The following is a 22,059-nucleotide window of genomic DNA, read 5'->3' as shown; positions in this document are numbered from 1 at the left end:
TGTGTGAGTTGGAAAGCCTTCCTGCACAACAGGGATTTGGGGCTTGGAATTGGCTGCTATGAAATGTACTTCATCATACTCTGTGTTTGACGCTTCCCAATAGCTTTCTACTTTTCCTTTCACTTTTCTCCCCCAAGCCCAGCAACTGCAATAGAAATTTATTGGATTTCATGTCTGCAAAGAAAGGAAGAGAAGAAAGAAAAAAAAAAGAAAGAAGCAGGCCAGCCCATTTTAAATCAGGCTGCGTTCAAATAAAATCTACTCCTAATGGACAAAATCTGAATATTTTAAATATTTAATTTCCTGAAAAGGAAACAACTGAAAATGTCGTTAGTCTTTAAAAATAAAAAAATAAAAATAAAAACATCAACTAGCACTGAAAAGGTAAAAATAATTCCTTAAAGAAAGGTGTTTTTCAGCAGAACACTGGAGCAGGCAGAAAGAAGGGCAATGTCTATGCACAGGGAACTCCTCTAGTTAACCACATCAGCTTTTTAACTCTGGGGGTACCAAAAACCTTTTCCAAAAAGCAACAGATAATTACATGTGTGTGGGGAAAACCTGCCATTCTGAGTGGAGATGGAGGAGATGGCAGCAACAGGAGGGGAAAAACAAAACGCAAAAAAACCAACAACATCAAAACCCATCACCACCAAAAAGCAACCAACACTTGGAACTGTAATTCCTGTATTTTTGTAGACTCAGACAGAGTTTGGAGGGGGGAATCAAAACTACTCATCTAGCCTGCAAAGCACATGTGAGATGACAAAAGTTTAATGCTTTCTCTATATTTGATGGAAATGAAATAGGAAGTTGTCTGTACACAACACTCTGCACTAAAATATTCCCTGTAGGGTCACTTGTAGAAAAATCCAAGAGAAAAGTGACAAAAATCGCAAAGAGAGCAACGCTGAAAAAGCACTCTCATAGCACACGCTCGCCATCAGGAAGAAATGAGGCACATCATAAAGGTAACTGAGGATACAATCAGTCCTCTGGCTAGGCCAGAGCACGATTCCCCATATATCAAGTATCAGCACCACAGAGAAACAAGTTTACTGCCATGTAAACGGTCAGTATTTAAGACAGTTGGAACGCAGTTTTGCAAATCCAAATGTGCTAAAGTCAGAAAAGGGAAACATTCCATTGTGCCATTTTGCACTTCTGCTGCTATCCAGCAGACTGAAGATTACAAGAGTAAGCCTGCAATGCATGCAGAAGTCCCTCCGCATTACACAATAATGACATTCTGAACGGAAATAAATGAAGCCCCTGCAGTGCTATTCTGTCAGCTTTTGAAAGTAAATAACTTAGCTTCTGACAAGAGAGACATTTTTTTTTCCTCCTACTGCCATAGAGCATTAATTGAGCTATGCAGCCACATAACATCCCAGAAAGGACAACTAATACATGACACAGAAAAAAGCTTAAGAAAGAATGGGACACCTATGGAATATATGGGCTGACTGACTACTTTTCACCCCTGTGTTTTCTCCTCAGCTTCTGCGTTAGCAAGATCAATCTCTGGTAAACTTTGAACAATTTGGTTATTGTCTCTTCCCCTTTAATTCTTATTGAAACACTTCAAATGAGTATTTTAAATTCGCACCGCCTTACAAAAGACAGTGTCATTATGAAAATGAACATTTTATGACTTATTCCCACTCCCTGCTTTAAAGAGAATAAACTTCCATGCCCATAGCCAATTCCTGTAACTACATAATTTAAAGAACGCTTACTTGCTACTGTAGACAAAACTGAAAATAGCTATTAAAGAACAGGTGGTCAGAAGCAAAAACCAAAGCAGCAGTCTTCCAACCTACATAACAATAGTAATAAATATTCCTGTAAGTCAATAGCAGGTTGAGGAAAGGCATATTGTAACTCACACCTCATACAAACATATGAGACACTGTTAAATTCATGTAATCATGAAACAAAGCATATTCAGGATGTTACAGATGGGAAGACCAACATTTCTTAGAATATTTAGATATAAAAGGTCAAAAGTTAAATTTAATAACGGCCTAAGATGGAAGCACCTGCATTCTTATTCCTGAGAAATAGTTATCACATTCAGATGCTGTTGTGAAGTAGCACAGACTCTCCTTCCATATCGGGAGAAGAAGGCAGAGGGAGAATCAGTGAACAAAAAATAATTCACTGAACGCTTCAGTTCTTACTACAGTGTCTAATTTTGATTCTGCGTGTGTTCAACACAACGAGAAAGAGCAGGATCAAAACACAGTGAGATCTCTCCACAGCTGGAGCCTGCTATAGTGCAAAAGACCAAAGGCCCAGCTACAACTAGGCAGTGCACTATAGGCATTAGCTATGCTATTTTCTCTAATTAAATTCACTGCTGCAGCATTGACAGAGCAGGAAGGGAAGCAAAAAGTAACATGAGCCAATCGTGCTGCACCAGGCAACTCAGGGGGAAAAAGAGCAACGCCAGCAGAAGAATGACAGGAGTTCCTCTGGAGAGCCCTCGTACCACACATCACACTTTAGAAATGATGAATCAATTGCACGTACACCTTTACAAGACAGAAAAGCTTGAAGAATTCTTGGAGGGTGTTGACTTCTCCTTTCCACTGACATTATTATAACCCCGTAAAGCAAGGCGATAAATTCCAGTGCCACCAGTTACCACTTCCTGTCATTCATAGCACCTACTACGGACATCAAAACTATTCTGAACAGAATGAATATTAACTTGATGGTAGCAGTCATGTACCAGATCCAGAAATTTAAACATTGAAAAAAAAAAACCCAAACCTTAATAGCATTGAATGGCTACTGGTTAAAAAGCAAACTGAATGAATCACCTACTAGTTGTTATGAGAAAAGCCCCTTTTTAGACAACCAATGCACGCTTCCCCTGATAAGTAACATCACTGCACTTTTTTTTGCCTCCCCCCCAGAAAACAACCACCAGGCACACAGTGAGCTGATAGCAACAAAGATGACAACTTACGAGCAGCTGACAGCACACGCAGCCCAGTCACCGCTCCGCAGCCCGTTCCAAGAGCCCCGCTACAAAGCGGGGATGGTAGGCAGAACTATTCACCTGCCTCTGCCACGTGGGAGCTCCTTCCCAACTGCTCTTGCAGTTGAATTCCAAAGCAGCAAGCAACCTCCTCAGCCAATATCTTTTGTCCTCTAGTTTTTAAAGAGATGGGTACTTAACTAAAGCACTTCCTCTGGCTGTAGTAAGGAGAGTGACCTTGTTTGACAATGCCCGAACTAGCTCTTGTTCAGAATGAGAACACAGCACTTGCTCTCAGCCACTTCTCATTAGCCTCTGGGAAGCAAGGGAATGGCTCTTGTGAGACTGAAGATATGAAAACACTGAGATCTCTTGAATCAGAGGAGCCTCCCCGCATGCATGCCAGCTTGGAATTAGTCGGTAAAATCCAAACGATCTTATTTGCTCTAATTAAGACAAACAGCACATCAAGACAATTTGACTCTTGCATTAACAGTGCTTTGAGACGCCACAGTTCCTCTCCCACCTTTTGAAGTCTGTTTCAAGCACTGACATTCCCGAAGCATGCCACAGTGCCCCCTTAGGTGCAGACGCATCCACATGAGGTTGTTCCTAGCATGGTAATGCTTTTTGCTGTTGCTGTTTTAACAGGCTATCATTTATCTGACAAAGTACAGATTTTTACCCTACACATATGAATAAACAAGCACGACGTTGCTCCTGGGGCAGCACACTGGTTAAATGAATCAGAAAGCCCTGAAAAAATTGCCTACCCCCAGCCCATCAGCTACTGGACAATTATTCAAGGCCCAGCTGTAAGAAAAACAGATGGTGAGTGAGCATTAGTAATGTGGACATCTTTTCATTCATGCAGTCATAAACAGAGGTTGTATGTTCTCACATGAAAATTGCCATGAAATAGCAGACTGAGAAAAAAGGTGCAAAGACTCCAATCTTTAAGCTAACAGATGCCTTAAATTTTCACAAACTTAAGACAGGTTAACAGAATTTACAAGAGAGAAGCAGTAAGCAAATAATATAAGCGGACTAGGTGAAGAAAAGCAGTATATGCACGATATGTTGGAACAGTAACATCAGAAACCATCAGTTGCTGCACGCAACTAAAGGAGCTGGTCCTTTAAAGGCTAACTAAAGTGAAGCATGCCAGAGATGCACGCAGAGCTGCCACTGCGATGGTGGCATTCAGCAGCTGATGTGCCTGTCTCTGTAAAAATGGCAAACCGTATCCAGAGATCGTTCATCCATTTTAATTCTTGATGCAATTTTAGCACAAAGATTATCTGTTCTAATCCTTTTTCCATTATTGACACTATTGACTACATCAATTGAAAATGCTATCAAATAAATCAACGTTGAATTAAGCCATGAAGAAAGAATGTGATAAGAAGTCCTTCAGATTCCTATAAATCATCAGATCCAGAAGCATGACATGAGTAACCGAGTGGGGAATTCAGCTTTTCTCTGTAGTCGTAATGCTTAAGGCCCAAATAAAATTACACTAATTTACCATGTAAGCGCTAATAGAATAACTGGAGTAGAGATGGAGACTTTGTTGAGTTTCATTTTGTTTTCATGGTGGATTTTTTTTTTTTATATCATTGATATGAGAGCTGTACCGTGAACCACTTTCTTGTTAAAGACAGAAAAGGTTGATATTGAAGTTTCAGTTCAATTGCTTTCGATCTATGAACGTCCACTATGAGCAATTGCTCCATTTAAAAGGAATTACCCTTTGTACAAACCGCTTCACTATTTAAAACAAACCACATGTATCATCATTATAAAGAAAAAACTACCATTTTTAAAATAACGACAGCCACACTGTACACTGATATGGAATATTGTGTGATGTTTCAAAAAAACATAGGTTGTTGTCACTTTATCCAGAAAATGCCAAATAAATAACCCTATTTCCTGGTAAACTTATTTCACAGGGAAATGTAAGCTAACACAACTACACCTCCATTAACATACACTAAATCTCAATTTACAGGCAAAGTTTTGCTGCAAAAATTCCTTTGCACTAACATTTAATATAAGCTTGAGATCAGTGAAAGAATTCCTTTCACTGGTGTTTAATTAAGGAGAAGATGAGAAAATAGATCAATTTAGCAGGTGCTAACGCTGTACAGTATTATAAAATTATGGGGTACCCCACTAATCTGAGCTCCTTTTCTCTGCGCCTTTAAATACTGGCACTGGGTAAAATGCTAAGCCAAATGTACCTATACTTTTCCATTTGTCCCTGCCTTTAAAATGACAAGAATAATAACTAAATTTTATTCTCCTCCTGTTCATTGCTGCCATGGACACAGTCATTTGGGTTTTAATGTGGTTGATAACTCTTAAGGTTTCTGAAGTTGGACTTTAAGATGCTTCTAGGTTATTTCAGACAATTTTAAGTAGCTTAACTAAGTCAGAAACATCCTTCAGGTTTTATTGGCTTTTTCAAATGAATATTTTATTGGCAGTTAACTCAGAATGTGAACTAGGCCTCGATACTTCATTTATTTTCAACTTCATTATCAACAGTTAAGCTTTGAATGTCTTGAGTGAACTGCACAAACTGCCCTTAAAAAAAATGAGCTCAGACATCTCTTCAAACATTATGCAGATGTGTAATCTGGAAGGTATCAGGGCAAACAGTTTTTCACACTGGACAAAGTAATAAAGCACTTCTGTGGGTCCAGCTTGCAGAAGAGTTTATTCATTTATATTAAATAGACTGCCACAGTGGTGTTAGTTCTGCAAATAAATAATGGCCAATGTTAAACAACTACCAACACATTTGCTATTTTCCCCTCTCAGATAATTAATGCATGCTCCCAGAACACAGCCATCCTCGTGGCAACAGACGTGTACTGCGAGAAGGACTGGTGTGCCCATCTTGATATAGGAACGTAACGCCTCAGTCTTGCACAAAAGATGCGTCTCCAATTATAAAACTTCAATAGAGCAGAACACTAACAAATTTTGCAGATCCACTTGAGAAGAGGATCTATGAGAAATCCTGTTTAATAAATACACACTAGAGTTTAACAACAGAGAGCCCTTTTGAAATAAAGATGCCTGACTACATTTTAACTGAGGTGCAAGCGAGCAGATGTATCTGAAGTGTAATTTGGGAAGAAAAAAACATTTGACTGAACAGGTTTCACAGAAGGTCTGTATAGTTGCTGCTGATGGGGCCCACAGGTGGAGTGGAATCACTGATCACAAAGTTGCCAGACAAACCTTTCAGGTTACCAGTAGTTAAGATCAATAGATAACTTCATAGCAGTGAGAAAATTCACTCTCACTGAAATAGTTTTATGTTCACTATACATACAAAAAGTATAGTGATATTTTTGTGTTTGCTAGAAAATGAGCAGGAGAGAGGAAAAAATAGATTGTTATGGTAAAAGTTTATTAATGTTTTTCCAAAAATACGGAGCACTTTTTACCCTTAACTCTTTCAAACCAGAACTAATATGTTATGTTTAGGTTAAGTAGCCTATAGTTCTGATGAAATACTTCAACAAATACATAAAATAACTATGAAATACATGAAATAATAAATCACAGATGAGTTAAGACAATAATTATGTGACTTTCTAGGAACCCAGGAGAAGTGAAAGCCATCAGCAATCAAAAGGAGCAACAAGCACAGCATTTTGATCCAGGCACAATTATCAGCAGGAATTCAGGTGAATTTCTAACATGTCTAATTGTGATTACTCCAGGCTGAATGTTTCTGAACTGACAATGGGATTAAGCAGAGCAGAAAGCCAGCACTTCAATAAAAAAATTACTTTCAGTGTAGCAGTTAATCCACTTAAAGAGTTAAAAATTATCGTGTAGATATAGCACTTTGTAAAAGTGCATTAGCAATCACTTCTCATCTTTCTCTCAAATGGAATGGATGGAGTTGAATTCACTATTTTAGAGGAATCATTATGGTTGCACAGTTTCTTAAACCTTAAAGCAGTACCACACCAGAGATGTGTTTGCATAATGATACGGCAATAGCTTACACAGGAAGATTATTACAGCACCCAACCTCATCGTTGGGTTATCTCGTATCAGCTCCTTGTGTGGCCATGTTGACCTCTCACCTTCATTCACGTTTTTCCTTTCAAAAGCCACATCAAACATTCCAACAGCATTCACGTTGCTGTTTGGCAAACTCAGAGCAACAATCCCAGCAAAATACAGGGGGACATTCTGTATGCAACCAGTAAGCACAAGTCCCGCTGCATCATTAAAGCTGATCTATGTCGTTTCCAAAATGTATCCAGAACACAGAATATACATTTTAATTACGTTAAAAAAAAAAAAAAAAAAAAGAATTCAAAATTCAATACATTATATTTATCTTCCATGAATTTTAATTGCAGACATACCCCTCCTGCATATATAGATATATGCAATAACCTTTTTATTATACACTCCAAGGAGCAAGTCAGAAATGGTTTTATACTGCACTACTGAAGAAAAAAAAAGCTACAAAAGGGTTTACACTCCCAAATACTTGAGTTCTATTCTTTCAGCAGTATCAAAAAGCACAGATGGCGGAAAAACAAAAGCTTCACATCTATTTCATTTAATCTTTAGGAAAAGACGTACTGTAAAGAAATAACGTTAAAAAAAAAAAATCTTCCAGGCATTTGTAAATACAGAAATAAAGTTAGACACTGCCTCACAGAAGTCAACATGCATATAAACTATTGTAATGGAAGTTGGAAGGGCTCACAGGCATTTCTTACAGTGAGAAAAAAAATATTTCCCTGAAGTTTCAACAGAAAGTAACAGGAAAAAAAAAACCAACCCAACCACAGGATTCATCATTTTTGCTTCAAAACATATCTGTGCTGACTCTCCACACCTACCAGATGACTCCCTTTAACCGAGACTGCCGTGGAGAAGCAGCATACAATGAGGATCCCAAACTCCTAGTTTAAATAATAATGTGGTATTATGACATCAAATAAATAGCAGGGTAACAGAGAGCTGTTAACAACTGGTAAGCAATTGGGGGAGGGGAGGGGTGGGAATACTTAAAAAAAAAAAAAAAAAAAAATACAGAAGAAATATGACAGCAAATGGATTTTTTTAAAAAAATCTCTTGATAATCTTTTAGAAATTGGTATCATTTTGCTGATTTCAAAACATCTTTCTAAACCCATTCCAGTATACTTGGTGACAGGAGTATTTTAATTCTGCACAGACACAGCTTTCTATATTTTTTAATGACTAAAAATCAGCTTGATTTCAATCAGCAGCATGTTTCAACGCAGACTTAAAATTTCTGGCTTCAAAGAAGGCTTAAACAAAATTGCCATCGGGCACATTTACATTAGAAGTATAATTTATGCCTGCAAGTGAAAAAAAGAGCAGTCCTTCATGGCTGAAACTCTGCTACAGTATCCACGAGAAATGCAGTCAGAGTACCGTGTTAAATGCCTACGAACAGCATCAATAAAGACGCTGTAAAAAAATATTAAAGATATGCAGAGGCTTGAGTCTCTATTAAAACATTTTCTGCTCCTTCTCCCCATTCCTAGGAGCAAGCACGATATTCACTCCACACAGTGGGAGACATTTATACAGTCGATCCACACAAAAAATAGCTTCACAATTACAAATCCCCCGAACAATGCTGACAAAGCAGGCACTATAGGAAAAGAAAGTTGAGCAAACTTACCTGCTGTAAGTACATAAAAGTCAAGGCACAGGAGAGCTGGGGACACATGCCCACATTCGGCAGTGCCACGCAGGTTGCACCCGTAAGGGGATGCTGCATGGTGTTGCTCTGAAGTCTACGTAGAACAAGTGAGGGGGCTTGCATGCAAGCACGTTTGCCCTATCTTGTCACTACAGTTTTTTTTCCTTCTGATTATTTAAGTAAGGAAACAGTCTTTCTTCACTGCGTTCCTCTCCCCCAGCGCTAGATCCCTACATTCATTTGTCAGCTAAGGCAACTTGGTAGATTTAAACTACGGATTTTTAACAGGGAGGAAAAAAAAGAAGACACAGCCTGCAGCCTATTGATGAGCAAATGGAACTTCCTCAATGACAGAGAGCTGAAGCTTGTCTCACAACAGTAGCTGCTGACTAGTCGAGAGCGAGATTGACTCGGGGAGGCTCGGTCGGCTGGTGCTGATGCTGCACAGCTTCTCATTTGTCAAATGGGTCCTAGGGCAGGGTCTTTACCACTCACCAAAATTCAAATACTGCATTTTAAAAATCCCTGGAGAGGATAGGGAAGGAGAGAAAGTGAACACGCTGCATCGCAGGCAGCCATGAGATCTGGGCAATTAATGTCACTGCCCAGCTGGGACCGGGCGCCTGTTAGGATTCCACGCGCACGCAAACACACTCGCACACGTTTTCTCTCCCAGGACCCACACCTGACATGAAAAGGGCTTTCCCGTTCCAAGAACAGGCGTGAGAGGCAAAAAACAGGAAAGGAAGAGAACCTTGGCTAGTCGAGAGAATTCCAGCAAATATACAGTACAATCAGTAAATGAGCTCGCTTTTAATTACACGTTAATTTTATGTCTACTTGTCATTTACCACCCAGTTTCCTAGAGAAACCTATGAAAGCATTACAGAGAAAGTGAAATAGCGGTGTAACCACTGCAGCAGAATCACTGGGAATGAACAAAATGCTGTGGCACGCTGTCTCCCACCGAGGGGGAGGGGAGGGCAGCAGGCGTGGATAAAGACTGTATCTTAAAATTGGTCTAAACCCCATCTCATCTACAATTACAAATTTAATTGACAGCCAGTCAATCTATTACAAAGAACTGCCCTATCGGGTTACATGAAAAAAATTACATTTGCAACTTTCAGAATTTAATGTTTACTTTTTACTTTGAGAGCGATACCTCAAATCAGTATTCTGCTCTTGCAGGTTCCAACCCCCCCCGCCTTTATTTTATAGAGTAATAATTATTCATTAGTAGATCTAGTTAGTCTTTATGTAATAAAGTAGGATGTGACCTGCAAATCAAATAATTTATATTACAACTTGTCCTTGAAGTCCCATATTACAAGTCTTTTCTTCTCTCCTAGATACAAGTCAAGTAAAACAGAAAATACAACTATATTTAATTAGAATGTAACAAATGAATGAAATATCAATTCTGCATGAAAAAAGGTCAAACCTCAAAGCAAAAATCCGAAGTTTTGAAGGAGTTCCTTTTAAAAAGACTCTGCAGAAGCTTTTAAAATTACCTGTTACAGGAGATCTAACTCCCACAAAGCACATCTTACACCAACACTTTTAAATTAATAGCATCCAATAAATAACCCACATAACATCGCAGCCGTTCTCAAACACAGTGCGGCTGGCTCAGATTTGAAAACGACCCATAGAAACAAGTGAAAGCCCCCGTTTAACTGGAAACAGACACAAAACATTGCACTGCAACTCAGGCTCTATATAAAGAAAATAGATTTGTTCATTTTACATGTGCACACACATACCTGCACCCACACAAGCTTCAGAGACTGATTTAGATCCACTCAGCCTTCTTCATGCAAAACCAAAGCTTTTCCAGCAGAATTAGGTATTCTCTTTTTCTTTCTCAAAAGCAGCCAGTGCAACAAAAATAATGTATTTCAGACTCAGCAATTAATACTGAAACAACAAATGCCCTAACTTAAAACACAAGCACTGTTTTAGCATAAGAAACATCCATACTTGGCAGTTTATCACAGACTGATCTACCAGAGCAGCCCAGATACAGAACAGCACAAATTACTTTATCACAAAAAAAAAAAAAAAAAAAAAAAAAGAAAGAAAGAAAGAAAAGCGCACCACAGAGAGCAAGACAAAGCAAGAAGGAGAAATGAACTCTCTCTATGCCCTTTCTCCTTTTTTCATTCTTACTCTCTGCCTTAAGCACTCTCCTGTTCTGACAGGAGTATGTCATGCTTTTCTTCATTCTTTTTTTTTTTTTTTTTTTTTTTTCCAAGCACAGAAAGCCTGTTATTCTGCAAATGCCCTTAGCTGATGGAGTTTTCCCTTCAGCTCATTTTCATATGAAACACCATAAATAATACATGGTACTTTAATAAGACCATATCAGAATGTTTAATGAAAAACAAATACGTTATGTAAGGAGGCAGATAACCAACTCATTCTATATTATGTCAGAATCAAAGGAAACATGCTTTCCAGCCAGTTTGGAACCACATAAATCTACCCAATTTCCCAAAGTGAACTTCTGGAACAGCGTGATGGTGGAGCAACATTTTTTCTGTCTACTGCACTCTTCTACAGTTAAGAGGACATACATAAAACAGATGAAACTCTTAAAAGCAGTGCATTGAACACTTATTTCAAGGCAATCTAGTACTGTAAATGTAGCTAACATTAATTTTAAAATCAAGGTTTTCTTTGATCTTTTATCCTTAATTTTCAAATGTTTTGAAGCAAGGGAAAAAAAGCCACAGAATTCCCTAGCCTGGTATGATACACTACTGCAACTGATGTGGAGAAACGTCCTTACCACCTTCCATCCCTTCTTGAATAACTCGCCATTTTGTCCACAAGGAAAAAGATATAAATATATGTTTTTAAAAAGAAGCACTTGATTTTTATAAAAAAAAATTAAAAAATAAAGCAAATGTCACTTCTCTAAGTTTCTCTGTACACGCTCCTGTACCAAATCCAACGTGGACCAGAACCACATTTGAAGTTATAGCCACATATACAGTAAGTATCACCACATTTGCAGAAGGAACATGACTGACCATACACCACCTGCATTTTCAGCCTCATGCCCAGTGACAGGATCACTATCACCACTCTATAACTTTACAGAACAGCACAAGTACCATCAGTATCTCATCTGTACGTTATCCACACTTCTTTTTTTGCCTTATTCAAAGGTGTCTCCCCCACCCTATACAACATCTCCCAGTTGCTTTGATGGTATTCTGTTGCAATCACACTAAATTCTGTATCTGATTTGGTATTTTAGCCCTCACTGGTAGGTGAGGTACTAATAAACAACAACCACAAACCTTTTTGACGAGCAAAAGGAGGCTACCAATTGACACAACCCAAATCAGCCTGCTAGCATCATCAGAACCCAGCGCCCACAGCAGAGGTCACAGGTACGTTCCCACTGCCTGCATCCAGTTGATGCTCAAAAGCTAACGATGCTGTTGGTCAAGCCTGAAAACACAAACATTATATCAAAGCACTTCTGAAGCAAAACAAAAAGGAGCAACAGCATTTCTCACACACCTGAAGTACAAATGCATACTCATTGTTTATTAACAAATGCACTGAAAAAGTGCTCCGTTCACATTCACCAACTCCATTTGTTCTTAGTGTAGCCAACCTCCATTTCTCCAAAATTCCACTACAAAAATTTAACCTCAAGTTTAACTGTTACAGTAATCAGAGCAGACTGCCTCATCAGCCAAACCTTCACTATCAATAGAGAGATCTGAAGGAGGTCACCTGTGAGACCACACATCATTTGCACTTCAGTCTGGTCTCAGCAGTAGCTTATACTAACCAGTGTATGCATACAGGAATGGATACAAGATTATAAGGAGCATACGCCTCCAGACTTCAAGCATTAAAAAAAAAATATTTCAGCAGCACAGTGCATTATCCACGTGATGAATATCTTTTTATTCTCTCCTTTATAAAATGGCTGATGTGGTATAAAAGTGATTCTGGCAAGTGGTTCAGAAGCTAAGAATAGTGCAGTCCTTTCTCTAAACACTCCTTTCCTAACACCCCGTGAAAAATGGTCCCCATGACTTGAGAGCAGGAAAGGAAACACATAGGCTTAGAAATAAAATGCTTCATTAATATATTTTGACAAATTATTAACAACCATTAATAAAAAAAAAAAAATAGCTTTGTCTTCCTTTTTCCACACACTACTCTGCTTCCTTATGTGGTTTTCTTCTAACAAACTATTGGGAAATATCATTGACATTACAATTATTTTTATTTTTCAAAAAGACTAAATCAAAGATTCCCATCTCTTCTTTTCAATTAATGGCTGACAGCTCATACTTCCAGTGATATTATCTTGTCACAAAAAGCTCCAGTTCTATTTTAAGGTTTTGTTCACATTACTCTTAACCAGGTCTGCACAAAGATCAAGACATTGCAGAGGCTCTCATTTACCTCAGGCAAATAAGAACCACTAATTTTCTGTTTCTATTAAGCACTGTGTTACGTCCACTGACTTGGCCAGTATTTCATACTCCATACCTACAAAGGCTATCACACAGTTAACCTTTTCAGCACCACCTGATATGCATCTTTTTGGCATGTGGTGAGATCTGCATGGATTTTTCATAGCCTAAGGTCAAGAACCATTAGCAATGCCAACGCCTTCACATACAAAAGGAAAAGAAAGGAAGTAACAAAATAAATAAAAGGCAGTCATGTGTCGCCTTTTATTTATTAACTTAAAGAGTTAGAGACGGTTCCAAACAGGAGATGCACGTTCTTCCTCTCTGCTCCTGGCCGACGGCTGTTCTCCAGACACCAGGGCAAAGAGGCGGACAGGAGAACAGATGGAGAGGAGACAGCTCTAATACCTGAGCCTGACTTCATTTCGTGCGAATTTACACCAGCGCAGCGCTCGCAGGTCCCGCGAATTTAGCCGGGTATGGCAGCACACTTGCAGGTCAGCAGCGCAGCCCCGCTCCGCTATACCAGCACCTCCACCTAGCGGGGATGCCGCTCATACCAGCCTGCCCGGCCGGCTGCTCGCACAAAGGCAGCTCTGCTCTCCTTCTCGTGCTGCAACCGAACAAGCCGCGAGGCTCGCATAGTAATTAACTATTTTCCTCCTTTATACGTCATCAGGAGGCTCGTGTGTCAAAAACAGATGCCGCCGCCGAGGCACAACTGGGCGCTGAAGGGACAAGGTGAGGCACTGAAGGACCGCACCTTACTTTGGGATCGCTGGTGCCCTGCTACTTCCCCTCTGCATGTTCACAGGCACTTTTTGGGCTAGAGTTGGCATACACACTCCACTGCCAGACAATCTGACAGTCTGTAAGGCCGAACACTGCAGAGGCAGAAGCTTTTGGGAAGCACTTCACACCCAAAGCATCAGCAGTGCCGGCACAGAGGGGCTGTGTGAGCAGAGCAAGGATCATAGCAGTCCTGGCCTAGGAAATCTTCAGCTGACATGCTATTACAGTGTCAAGGGAGAAAAAAAGCTTTATCTAAACTTTCTCCACAGCACAGACTCCAAAAGCAGGGAAAGACGACGGGATCAAGAAGGTGAAGAGAAATCAGGGCAGCAAAATATTTTCACAGTCCCCTCCACCCAGCATAAAGGTAGCTGGAACACACCACAGTTCTGCTTTCAGAAGCACGAGCTGCTCTCACTCACCATATGCTCCAGTCACAAAAGGAAATACACTTCTCCAAACAGACACGTAACGAAGTTCTTTAAAAGACAGTAACACAACACATCCACTTTGGTCAATGTATCCAACTAGAATAACTGTAATTATTATTTTAAATATCTGAATGTTAGCAAGGAGGCATCAGCATCACATGTAGCATTGCCACGTAATACTCTTCTCAAAATTCCAGACAAAAATAATAACGGTGTAACCTTTATTAATAAAGCAGTTTTCTAAAGTCAGATTAAATGTAATATACCAAATTAAGTAGTATTAATTATAGAAAGTGTAGCAGAACTTAAGTAGCTTAAGCCCTAAGGATATGGGATGGGAAACCTATAAACCACTCAGAAAAAACAAGTCTACACGTTGATCTGGAGTTTTGAAGTCTACTTGTGCCTGCTGACACTGCAGACTTGGTTGAAGATTACACAGGAGAGGGAAAGTGAACAGTAGAGACATGCTGTATTCCACTCAAATTTGTTTCTTTAAAAAAAATTATGTTTCTTTTGTTTTACGTTGACATATACATACCATGATTTCCATTTTGTTCACAATGAGTACGCTTACATCGAGCTAAAATCTTCATAGATTCCTTAATAAATACCGCTCAATGGATTTGTGTATATATTTATATATTTACACATATACATACACAAATTCACTAGTATTTATACACACATAATTGCACTGCTATTTAATTTTAGTCCTTCTTTTGCACCATCACATCTTAAACTGCTGCTTTCGTACATCAGAAAAAAGATTAACATGGAGTGAGGAATAAGAGGAAAAAATATCAAACATGACTGTAAGTATACATAGCAGGGTAGCATAAGCACATCTTGTTTAAGTTTAGTTCTTCATGAGATTATTAGTCTCTTAAAAGCAGTAACAAAAAGTTGTATCTCAGAGTGAGAATAAACGATGGATTAATTATGCTATTTTAAAGGTTGTATCATTTCTTGCTAGGAGCTAAATTAACTGGACATGAGCGCAGTTTCCTTCTACAATGAAATCATTTCTTTTTACTATTCTGTCTACAACTGGGTCTCTCTCATACATTCTGCCTGAATCTAAATCCGCCAGACTTAGTCCACAATTCAGGAGCTCATTTTCACGTACAACAGCTAAATATTAACACGCTCATGTATCAAACCAACAAATCCTCCATTAACTACAGCTGACTCTTTAAGTCTTTATTTTCACATGCTACCACTAACAGCCTACCCACCACTCACAAGTATGCAATTCCTTCATTGCAAAGTGTAACACCTCCACAGGTCCTTAGGGGAATTCAGTTATCTCTACCAGCAAGCCTCAAAACTCTCCTCAGCATTTAGACACTACTCCATAAGATGGACTAAGTCAGTTTCAGGTATAGCTCAATGGCTCTTCAAAATCTAGACCTTCCTTCTGATTACTTCTTGCGACTTTTCAAGCTGACTTTCAATTAGAAGATCGTAAAATTCTCACAGGCAAGCCTGAAGAGTTCCAGTTAAATATTCATCTCCATCCAAAGAGACATGGATGCAGCTCAGGAAAACTAAAATAGAATCTGATGTAGCTTTGAGCTTCAGCTGATGCAGAGCTCTTTCCAGGCTTTCTAAAGTAGCCAGATAAACAGTCCCCAGATGACCATTCCAGCAGAAAGATGTGAGACGTCATGACACCACTCTGATGCCAGAAGCCACAAGGACAGAGCTTTACGGAGCTAAAGACTTTGGGCTCTCTGTCACCCTTGCACAACTACATGTTTTGGCACATAGTCTGCTTTGCATGTAAAATTGATACAAAGCCCTCTGTGTGAGCCTTCCTTCTAAACCCTGGAGATAGCAATGCAAGTACAGTGTAAGGAAGATCATTTTTATATGGAGAGTCAATAATCTGCCCCCTTTTATCCAGTTCATTCTACCTGCTGGTTCTGAAGCAAGCAGTCACTTTTTTCCTAACAGTTCTTTTCCCAGATACTTCTGGGATCTGTCCTTCTATACAACCTTCCCAACTGCTTCATTAGTGTAACCTCTACCTGGGCTGTTCACAAATACAGCAGCAGCTCCCTCCTCTTTCCACTCCTTAATTAGTATTTTTTTTTTAATCTGTATCTACTGCAATTGATAAGGCGTCACATTCAACATCTGAGTCATCGCTTCCCTCAGCTAATAACTAGAGACTGCAAATTCTTCTACAATATTCAAAGTTATTTTCTTTTGACAATGCTAATCAACTCTCTCTTGTTATGGTGGCCTCTTCTACTTGCACTTCTTACACTTCATTTATTCAAGTCAAATCACACTGATACCACTGAATTCTTTTTTTTTTTTTTTTTTTTCCTTCTGCTGCTTATCACTACAAGCACTTCTTTTGCTTTCTGTGTTCAAGTTCAAATCTATCATCTTCAATTTTTGAGGATTTGGATCATTCAAGATTTGGCATAAAAATCTTTTCCTGCTCATCACTTATAATCTGATTTATTACCTGGTGTTCTTCAAGACCTCTGCCAATCTTCTTTCTAAACCTATAATCAGATTCCCCTACGTGGAAGCATTACTGTTATTAGGCCAGGTAGTTAAGGCTAACCTGGACAACCCTGTGCCTTCCCCTCAATAGCACTAACAGAGCACATGGAGGTTTCCATAAACGTTTGGGAGGCAGCAGACTTGTGATGTTCACCAAAACACGTTCTCCTGTAGCAGAGAGTAAGGAAGAACAAGTGTACATCAAACTAATAACTAATGCTGTATTTAAATTAAGGAATGGCTTAATTGATGCTGGAACATTGATGCTGACGTATTTTGAAGTGGTCATCCAAAGCAATAAAAAGCCAAGACTCCAGAAGTAACAGCTCTTATTTTCTTTACTGTGATACTCACTGCTTGCATGCATCAAAAAAGCATCATCTTGCATGTGTCTTGTACTTCATTGAGGAGGCAAAGGTAATTATAGAGTAATTGCATTATAGTAGTCATATTATTAACATCAGATTCTCACATACTGCCCTCTCCTTGTAACTGAACATATAGTTTTAAGTTTAAAGTTTTCTGATGCTAGCAGGTATTTATGTCAGTTCTGATCCACAGGGATTGGTGCTCCAAGTGCCTCCCTTAAAGCAATGCCAACCCTTTGTCATGTCATCAAGCATCACAGGCCCCACTTGTCAGCAAAGCTGCTCTGCTGCAGAATGACCAGCTGTGAATTTCATGCAGGTACTGACTTGCCACCAGGCTATGTGGGATCTCAAAGTAATCTAGGTAAGGTACACACAACTAATCACAAGTGCTTGGTGCCATGCACACACACACCTCCCTGCTCGAGGCAAGTTCAGCCTTTAGAATGTAAAACATCCTGCGCTGTACTTGTTTGTATGAAATGCAGTTTAAGTATCTGGCCTTGCATTTTTACGACAAACCAATACTATCGGCACCAAAGCTTCACTCCTTAGTTCTGGTAAGGAACACTGCTAAGCTTTAAGAATTATACATAGCAATAAAAAGGTAGAAATATCTAATACTTGAGCTGTCTCCACTGCAATACTGAATAGTTAAGAACAAGACCAGACACGAGCACTCACAAGTGACCCACAGATATTGCAGCTTCAGTGTCTCACAGATGAAACAAGAAGGCAAAAACACAAAAGCAAGACAAAGTAAAATCAGCAGCTAGCTACAAACAAAAGCAAGAAAAGATTGTGTGGCAGCATTCCATGCTCTGTTATGAGACAAGCTCACCAAAATGACAAGTTTGAATGCTCAGTACATGCAGTCCTGGGCTCTCAACCCAAAACACCTGCAGAGCTGCGCATGGAGTTAGCAGCAAGAATTTAATGAAGGATTATGTGATAATTTTCAAGTTAAGATACATGAAAGATTGGTCTCATTTCATTACTTTTTGGAACAACATGTTAATAAAGTAGAGGGCCATCACTGACACCTGAACCACCCCAGCAATTCTCAAAGAGCTTGACCCAAAGCAACTGCACTGTTTTCATGTACTTGTCATTCTCACCTAAATATTTCAGAACCCACTGCTGAGGAGCCAATACGATTTGCAAGAAGGAAATGGTAAGAAACCAAATACATTTGAAAAAAGCAAATTTTAACCATCTTATTTGCCTAAATCTTGCCAAAATAACTGCTTTTTATGAGTATGACCTTCTCTACAGGAATGCTTTTAAACACCATTTAAGGAAAGCCATTGTTAGTTAGAGATTTATGAGATATGTCACTAACAATAAGGCCCAGGCTGTGGTCTTTGTAATTGTGAGCACATAAATGGAAAGAAAATGCATCCCTCTCCCCTGCAATCCTAAACAACTTGCAAATACTGATACATTACATGACAAAGAAAACAATTCGCCTAACATCGCAGGATCAAGAATCAACCCTGGGAGGGATTAACTCCTGAAGTCATTTGTTAATTGGGCTCCTGGGCTCCGCTCCCACAGGCCACCCCTCCCACTACATTACCCTCCACCTGAAAGTTACTGCACAAACCCAAAGCACAGTCCTGAACTACAGCAGGAGCTGTGGGTTGCTCTACCCATTAACAGAATGAGCTTATGCTACATTCACTGCAACCTCACACCGATTTGTTACTGGCTGTGGGGAAGAGAAAGACAGGGAATAAGGGGAACGAACACGGTAGGTCATTGGTTTCTATCTGTTGGTAACATTTCTAAATGTTGTGATTGCTTTCATGCAATCTCAAAATCTGACTAAATAAAATCATCTTTAAAAATTTAAAATATGTTTAATATATTGAAGCTATGGATCACAAATAATCAAATAGTTGTCTGCTTTAGTACTAGCATCACAAAATACAACAAATTTGTTACAAATTAAAAAAAATTGTGTGCCATCTTAAAACTACCTTCTTCACTGTAAGATTAAAAGATAAATTTGCACAAACATATGTGAGATTTTCCATACTTGCTGCAACGTAGACAGTTAAGGCTTGCAAGATTTTCCTTTCTGGTCAATGAAAAAAGGAAAAAAGTGATTAAGTAACTCTCAATGTAATGGCAACTGTGGCTTCCACTTCATATCTAGCTATCATGTTACCAAAATAATATAGTACAGGATGGATACTGTTTTGCTAATATGATATATAGACTCCTAATAGGAATTTCATACTTGTAACTATATTACCAATATGCCAACTATGATATATTTTTATGTGCATGTGGCACAATATTTCATAACATACTACAGCATTTTTTCCCTAGACATGCAAGAAGAATGAAGAAAAAAATAATAAAAGATTCAAGTATTCAACTTGACCATGTCAGTGCTTGCAACGTGAGTTGATTTTGTGCACCAATTCCCATAAGATGGAAACATTAAAACTCTCCAAAAAATCCTGCAGTTATGAAATGACACTCAGTTAAACAACATAGCACCAAGTTAGATGGACTACGATTGGATCTTAGAATAATACGTAAGAGGTTGGCAAAGATATTTGAAAAAGATGCATCTCTAAATACTGTACTCCAAATGGTAGCTTGCTTATGCAAACTAAATTACGTTGCTTTTGTTGTGAAGTTAAATGTTGAAAAACAAAATGATACTTTCCTTACAAAAGCAAGCTATAAGGCACTGATCATGCATGGTGGTACTAAAAGCTGGGCCTTCTACTATCCTTCGGTTATGACTATGTGAAAAGAAAGCAAGATGTGAGACATCAACACCCCAAAAATACAAAGCGTGCTTTTATTAAAGCTGAGGGAAGTAAAGCAGGTGCTGGCTAAGAAGTACAAAAGAACCACTCGCACACAGAATTCCTGTCTGTACAGAGTTTGCACCATTAATGGTCGGTGCTTCATACGAGTTCTGCTCATATCCCTACCCAGCCAATCATGTATAGATACTCACTTGTCATTGAAAATATGTTCAAGGCCCCTGAAAGGCAGATTTGGACAGTTTTCTAAGTCTATACCTTCAACATCACCACCCTGCCACACTGCAATGCCCTTTGCTACGTGGTTCACTCCACTAATGGGTTGCAACTTGATGTGCCTCCACACAATCTTGTAACAACGCCATAGACTTCTGGTTGTATTTCATATCTTTTGCTTCTGTTGACTAAAACAGTAAACTTAAAAAAAAAAAAAAAAAAAAAAAAAAAAAAAAAAAAAAAAAACAATATGTGCATGTTATCAGAAACAATCATTAAACATTCCTGGAAATTACAATATGAAGCTCTAAAATGGGACATTCTTTAAGTACCCTAATCTACTGTTATCCGTGAGGGAGATACTAGGACCTGAAAAAGGGGCAAAAAAACATTTTATAACTTACCTAAAAATTGTTTTTAAGTGACTCATAATAGAGGATTTATAAAAACATTACTTTCTCATTCCCTTTTCAAGCAGGTTCTTGAGGAAAGGCAAAGAAACAGCCAACTCAACTTTAGCCCAACTGAAAGAAACATACAGATAGTCACATGGCAGCATCTCAGTACTGCGTGCAGTACTAAAACTTTCATCCCACAGTGATAATGACAGTATCTTCAATTGGTAGAACTACTGTGATTCTGATATTTGCACTCTGATTTATTACAAAAGTAGATTTATCAGTGACAACTTTCAATCAATTAGCAAGAAAATTTTAGGTTCAAAAGGCAGTTACCTTCACTAGCAAATTCTCTCAAAACGCAATATGATTAAATTAGGTTTGTAATCTTACCCTTTGCTCTCATCTTATATCACGACAAGCAACCTTCACACTATAAACTACAGCTGGAGATAATTCCTTCCTCTACTGAAATGCCGACCCCCTTGCAATTTCAGCAGTTAAAACATTTATTCCTTAACTCTAAAATTATGAGAATACATCTCATGTTTGATGTATATTATCTCAAAGAAAATACTCTAAGACAGACACAGCTAAAGAACTTGCATTAATATCCCAATGGAAAAAGAGTGCTTTCTGCACCCCAGTGGCCCACACACTCACATGTTGCTGGGTCCATATTTGAATAAACTCACAATCCAGTATGCAAATGTTCCAAATTAAAGGCCTGCAAAAAGAAGGAAGAACTTGCTCTTCTTATTCTCAGCACTGGAGAAAATTAAATGGTGACAGGAAAACAAATATGTCTTCTTTTTTCCAAGTTGCATATGCTTTGTGCATGCTAGGTATCATCTAACTAAGCTAGTTTCTGATGTTGAGACCAGAGGTAGCTAGCACTGCATCTGGTTATAACCATGCATCCTGGCTGACAGATGTTCTCCAGTAACTGCAGGGCATTTCCATTCCGCTCACTTTGTTAGCTGGACACATAGTTCCAAATGGAAGCCCACCCTGGGTCCAGCATGAATTTACTACTGTCTGTAAGAATCCAAGGTCCCTCAGACAGAAGAGCCACTGCCAACAGTCCAACATTCTGAGAACAAGTCCATATGTGGTGTTTTAGAGTATAAACACTTATCCTCAGTGTCCTCCGAAAAAACAGCCCTTTAATCATGTCTTCCTATTAGCTGTTAAGTTAAATAACCAGCTCTGGACTTAGAGGGTAAGTTGAAGTAACAGTGCAGCATAAGGCATGTATGCTGTGGTTTATGCCGTGGACATTTTTTCCAATATTTTTCATTACTTGGATTTCTTGACATTGCTAGAAATGAGTGGAAATCTCCCTTTTGATATTTAGCGTGCAGGCCAGTATTACGA

The 22,059-nt window shown here is 38.8% G+C and overlaps 1 protein-coding gene across 22 annotated transcripts in view; it reads right to left on the bottom strand.

Moving 5' to 3' along the window:
* Window positions 1-22,059, bottom strand: part of RBFOX1 (RNA binding fox-1 homolog 1) — a 743,472-nt gene that overhangs the window by 244,904 nt on the left and 476,509 nt on the right. For 2 of the 22 annotated variants that reach the window (XM_052679526.1, XM_052679527.1), the window contains exon 1: window positions 8,694-9,222. The exons of 18 other annotated variants lie outside the window; for them this stretch is intronic. Coding sequence is in view for 1 of the 4 variants with exons in the window: in XM_052679518.1 (XP_052535478.1) it covers window positions 8,694-8,837 (144 nt within the window). In the remaining 3 variants the exon portion in view is untranslated. Of the gene's footprint in view, window positions 1-8,693; window positions 9,226-22,059 lie in introns of those variants that run through there. 2 more of the 22 variants (XM_052679518.1, XM_052679535.1) reach the window with 2 other exon arrangements.

This window comes from Tympanuchus pallidicinctus, unplaced genomic scaffold (genome assembly GCF_026119805.1).
Source record: "Tympanuchus pallidicinctus isolate F22 unplaced genomic scaffold, pur_lepc_1.0 scaffold18, whole genome shotgun sequence".
In the NCBI taxonomy this organism is placed as follows: domain Eukaryota; kingdom Metazoa; phylum Chordata; class Aves; order Galliformes; family Phasianidae; genus Tympanuchus; species Tympanuchus pallidicinctus.
Note: the sequence above shows the minus strand (reverse complement) of the source record. Positions and strands in the feature narration are given on the sequence as shown.